General features: G+C 35.5%; 1 protein-coding gene across 1 annotated transcript in view; it reads right to left on the minus strand.

Annotated features, from left to right (window-relative positions):
- LOC121381636 (TPR repeat-containing protein DDB_G0287407-like) overlaps positions 1–5,589 on the minus strand; it is a 28,838-nt gene extending 23,249 nt beyond the window's left edge. Inside the window, exons 1-5 of the mRNA XM_041510971.1 lie at positions 5,584–5,589; positions 4,704–4,925; positions 3,990–4,204; positions 3,003–3,104; positions 2,012–2,087 (exon numbers count right to left, since the gene is read on the minus strand). Coding sequence (XP_041366905.1) covers positions 2,012–2,087; positions 3,003–3,104; positions 3,990–4,204; positions 4,704–4,925; positions 5,584–5,589 — 621 coding nt within the window. The remainder of the gene's footprint in view (positions 1–2,011; positions 2,088–3,002; positions 3,105–3,989; positions 4,205–4,703; positions 4,926–5,583) is intronic.
- Between the last annotated feature and the right edge of the window lie 411 nt (positions 5,590–6,000).

Raw genomic sequence — 6,000 nt, forward strand, 5'->3', positions numbered from 1 at the left:
TCACCCAGAGTATATACAGAATAACTAACAAGCTACGAGGAATTACAAATTATGTGTCCCGAGTGAATGAATGTTGTAGGGACAGATAATTTGTAACTCCTGATAGCGAGTTTGTTATTATCTTTATTACCTATTGTCACATTTAACTGGTTTTTAACATAAAAATTACTTTACTGTCTATAACAAAGCCATTAGTCATTATTTCATACTTAGCACATTACATGACGTAATGTAAGTGACAACCTTATGTGCTTCTGAGCACGAAGGGGATTAAGTAAGGAAGTAAAGTATGTGACATCATGACGTAATGTAAGTGACAGCCTTATGTGCTTCTGAGCACGAAGGGGATTAAGTAAGTAAGTAAAGTATGTGACATCATGATGTAATGTAAGTGACAGCCTTATGTGCTTCTGAGCACGAAGGGGATTAAGTAAGGAAGTAAAGTATGTGACATCATGATGTAATGTAAGTGACAGCCTTATGTGCTTCTGAGCACGAAGGGGATTAAGTAAGGAAGTAAAGTATGTGACATCATGATGTAATGTAAGTGACAGCCTTATGTGCTTCTGAGCACGAAGGGGATTAAGTAAGGAAGTAAAGTATGTGACATCATGATGTAATGTAAGTGACAGCCTTATGTGCTTCTGAGCACGAAGGGGATTAAGTAAGTAAGTAATGTACGTGACATCATGACGTAATGTAAGTGACAGCCTTATGTGCTTCTGAGCACGAAGGGGATTAAGTAAGTAAGTAATGTACGTGACATCATGATGTAATGTAAGTGACAACCGTATGTGCTTCTGAGCACGAAGGGGATTAAGTAAGGAAGTAAAGTATGTGACATCATGATGTAATGTAAGTGACAGCCTTATGTGCTTCTGAGCACGAAGGGGATTAAGTAAGGAAGTAAAGTATGTGACATCATGATGTAATGTAAGTGACAGCCTTATGTGCTTCTGAGCACGAAGGGGATTAAGTAAGGAAGTAAAGTATGTGACATCATGATGTAATGTAAGTGACAGCCTTATGTGCTTCTGAGCACGAAGGGGATTAAGTAAGTAAGTAATGTACGTGACATCATAATGTAATGTAAGTGACAGCCTTATGTGCTTCTGAGCACGAAGGGGATTAAGTAAGTAAGTAATGTACGTGACATCATGATGTAATGTAAGTGACAGCCTTATGTGCTTCTGAGCACGAAGGGGATTAAGTAAGAAAGTAAAGTATGTGACATCATGATGTAATGTAAGTGACAGCCTTATGTGCTTCTGAGCACGAAGGGGATTAAGTAAGTAAGTAATGTACGTGACATCATGACGTAATGTAAGTGACAGCCTTATGTGCTTCTGAGCACGAAGGGGATTAAGTAAATAAGTAATGTACATGACATCATGACGTAATGTAAGTGACAACTGTATGTGCTTCTAAGCACAAAGGAGATTAATTAATTAAGTAATGTACATGACATCATGGCATAACAGTATTCTTATAACAGACAAATATTTACAAAATAATACGACTGCGGTTGCATTAGAAAATAATTATTTTTCTATGCTACTAATATAAAGCCACTGCTTATGAAAATATAGCATTTCATATTTATGAAACAAATAAGTAAAACAAATCTGTAAATCTTTGTAGATTGTATAATGTATATGTAATCGCGGACTCATGAATGGAAACATTATATGAATGAAAGTGAAGTTCTGGCTGTGGCAAACAACCAACCAAATGTCATCATTTTTAAGCCAACCAATCAGTGGCGGTAGAAGTATATTTGAGCCCATTGGGCAATAATACTAATTACTGAACAACTTCTTATGCTGAATGTATATCCTTACATCAAATAATAAGAAACCATTAGATGTTGTTTGCAACACCACAACCTTCTCTCCTGTTGTCTTTTTCATTTAGTTTTTAGCTCTTCTTTTCTTCTCTTCTTTTTTTTTTTGGGGGGGTGGAGGAGAGGATGGGGATGGAGGTAGGGGGTTAGTGTTCAGTTGTTACTTACATGTGGATTCCTATCCCAGTAAGCTCCAGTAAATATTTCCAGAGCTGTCATCGAGACTCCCGGAAGCCATTTGTATCTGTTAAAAATAAAAAAACAGTAGAGTAGAAATAGCATTTAATTAAGGACTGGGGGTGGGACGTAGCCCAGTGGTAAGGCACCCGTTTGATGTGCGGTCGGTTTGGGATCGATCCCCATCGGTGGGCCCACTGGGCTATTTCTCATCCAGCCAGTGCACCATGACTGGTATATAAAAGGCCATGATATGTGCTATGTGGGATGGTGCATATAAAAAAATCCCTTGTTACTAATGGAAAAATGTAGCAGGTTTCCGCTCTAAGACTAAATGTCAAAATTACCAAATGTTTGACATCCAATAGCTAATAAATCAATATTAAGGACATATAAATTACATCTATTAATTACCGAGAAATATTTGATTGATGTTATGCTGGTCTTGAGTCATTAAAACTTGCTCTGGGTGGGAGACAGTACCGGGCTTCGAACCCTGGACCTACCAGCCTTATGTCCGATGGCTTAACCATAATACCACCAAGGCCAGTGATGAATTATCACATCACTATTTTGATATTTATTTGTGATAAATAACCACAAATTAATATATCATACGCAAAATATTTACATTAAACCTAAAGATTTTCCAATAAAACATTTTTTTCCTGCTTAGCAAATAAAACTATTTGGTTATAAATTATTTTAGTTAATGTTGTTGAAGGCATCGTCTTTACATTTCAAAACAAAAATTAATATATAATCTTGACTATAATGCAACTTTGATAGTGTCCCTTTAATTTTTCATATTTTTTGCAGGACTTAGTAACATTATCTAGCTAGTCATACAGTAATGGTAAAACAAAAATTATCAAGCACAGTGAGATGATTAAAGTTATTATAAGCAGTGATTACACATACAGTTAAATGGGTTTTGGAAATACAAGATGTCCAGAATGATTCTACATTAATAAATATTTACCTCAGTTTGAGATCTTCAGGGACATCTTCTGACTTCATCACATAGCCGTATCTCTCGGACAACATTCCTAAGAAATAGGGATATTCATTTTCTTCTCGACACCTGTAAAAAAAGTGTTGCAGTTCGTTATACAATTAGTGTATTATTTGAACTCAAACAGTTATCTTATACACACTCAAATAATTGTCAAATGTCTACCCAAATAGTAATCCCAAACTCAAACCTAGAACAAACATTCCACAGTAATATCAGTAGACAATGGCTGACTATTGTCCTACTAACTGTCGATCTCAAACTCAACACTCAGTTATTCATTTGTACAATTAAACAGTCGTCAACTTATATTAACATTCAAATACTCAGTTAACTCATTCTCAACAGCCATCCAGCTGAAACTTAACATTAAAACAATTATCTAAATAACACTCAACTGTCCAATTGAAACTTAACACTCAAATAGTCATCTAACTCCTTCTCAACATTAGTCAGTTGTGTGCTCACTTGAGGTGCATGTGTTGCAGGATCGAACCACCTTGGTGGATCTATTCAGCTGATTGGGTTTATTCTCGTTCCAACCAGTGCACCACAACTGGACAACGGCCATGGTATGTGTTTTTCTGTCTGTGGGAAAATGCATATAAAAGATCCCTTGCTGCATTAGAAAAAATGTAACAGGTTTCCTCCGATGTCTACGAGTCAAAATTACCAAATGTTCGACATCCAATTGCTGAATATTAATTAATCAATGTGCTCCAGTGGTATTGTTAAACAAAACAAACAAACATTCTCAACATCTACTTAACTTAAACTTACAACTCAATCAGCTAACATTCACTCAACAGCTATCCAACTCAAATTTTACCTTCAAATAAATAGTTTAATATCTAAATTACACTCATCAGCCATTCAACTCAAATTTAACATTCAAATAGCCATGTAACTCTCACTCAACTTGCACAGGGTCATCGCACACTCTAACAGTTTTACCTATCAATCTCTGACAAACAAGCCAGAATTGTCTCCCTTGCATCTGCATCTTTAGGGACTCCCCAGCGCAGATCACACTCGATCAGTTTGAGTTTGCGTTCCTCACACCACTGTCGCAGAGTTGGGATGATTGTCTTCACGAGGTATTCGCGCTCACACCCCATGTCCTTGAATGTGGAACTGATAAACAGCCGAACAGTTTTCCAAGTTTTCCTCTGAAATTAAAAACTGAAAATTATTTCTGATGAAAAATCATAGATATAATTATGTTCATACTGATAACTTTTCTTTTGGATGTGATAGAACAAAAAGGTAACTAGTTTTTAAAATCAAATCAAATTCACAACAACTATTAAAGCTACATTGATTTCAAATTTAGAAAAATAAAAATTGTTTTTGCCCTGTTTCTTAAAAGTTACGACAATGTTAATTATTTCAGAAGAAATAAAAAATTATGTTGATTATAAATATGAATAAGAATATTTTAATTTTTTTTATAAACATACGCAAAAATTTATGTTTTTAATAAAATGCTAAAATGGGGTAATCATTTGCCACTATATATCAAACTTGCATGGCTAATTGAAACTGAAAAAAAGGGATGGTTCAATCCATCACAGGGGGCTGATCCTAAGACCCACCAGACCTCAGGCAATCTATGTTTTACTACTAAGCTACATCCCACTTTATAAAAATAAAAATAATTTTATTTACCTTTTTCATCGCCTTGACAACAGGATCTTGTTTCACTCGAAGATGATCAACAACGTCCCACCAATTTACATCTGACAAGTCTGTACCTCCAAGGTGAAGGTCAGACATCAGCTTCGCCACATCAACGTTCTGCCAGCTGTCCACTTTGTTGTTACTGTTTGTATTGTTAGCCATCGCACCTGGGGGTTTCTTTTTAATAACAGATGGTGTGTTTTCAAAATTCTGTAATTTAAAGCAAATTATTTTATTAATTTTTGTTAATATGTTTGTGTTCATATCAGATCATGGATCATGTGTTACATAGCAACCAAAAATAAGTCATTTGTAGTCCATGATGTCTTAAATGTCCGTTTTATCCTACGAGTTTTGAACCAGAGGAAGAATTTATACGTTTTTGTCTTGAGATGGTTCCTACTGCCCATGATTTAGAATGTTTTGTTCACTAGAAGAAGAAAAAATTGGACACTGTGATGTGCAAACATTTTACCAGTGATAGATTCAAAATGAAAATCTGCAAAAGTGTAACTTAAAATGTTATTTCTGATATGCAAGGTGGAACATACTTTGAATGCATATCATGGCATTTGACTATCAGCCATACGGCATTGGTAAGACAGGGAAAAAACTCATGGATCCACCAAGGGTGATAAATCCTATATCCCACTGTACCTTATGACAATGATCTACCACTGAACTACATCCTACCCCCATCTCTCAGCAAGAATTTCATCTTTCTTTTTGCATTCGTTTTTCTTTGTTATACTGGTAATATTAAAATATAGAAAGAAGATACTGACTGATTGGCCAGTTGAGCAAATGATACACAACTAAAATGCTGCATTAAATTACACACAGAAATATTTTTTTTCTAATTGTTTACCTCCATTACTTTTTCGGCAGGTATAATGTCAGTTTGTTCTAAATGACAATCTTGTTGATGTGGTGATGTCACCTGAGACTTGTTTTCTTGTTTTACCTCTAAAACATCTGCAGAATCTGTTCCAGTTGGTGATGTCACCTGAGACTTGTTTTCTTGTTTTACCTCTAAAACATCTGCAGAATCTGTTCCAGTTGGTGATGTCACCTGAGACTTGTTTTCTTGTTTTACCTCTAAAACATCTGCAGAATTTGTTCCAGTTGGTGATGTCACCTGAGACTTGTTTTCTTGTTTTACCTCTAAAACATCTGCAGAATCTGTTCCAGTTGGTGATGTCACCTGAGACTTGTTTTCTTGTTTTACCTCTAAAACATCTGCAGAATCTGTTCCAGTTGGTGATGTCACCTGAGACTTGTTTTC

The sequence above is a fragment of the Gigantopelta aegis genome, chromosome 9 (genome assembly GCF_016097555.1).
Source record: "Gigantopelta aegis isolate Gae_Host chromosome 9, Gae_host_genome, whole genome shotgun sequence".
Classification (NCBI taxonomy): domain Eukaryota; kingdom Metazoa; phylum Mollusca; class Gastropoda; order Neomphalida; family Peltospiridae; genus Gigantopelta; species Gigantopelta aegis.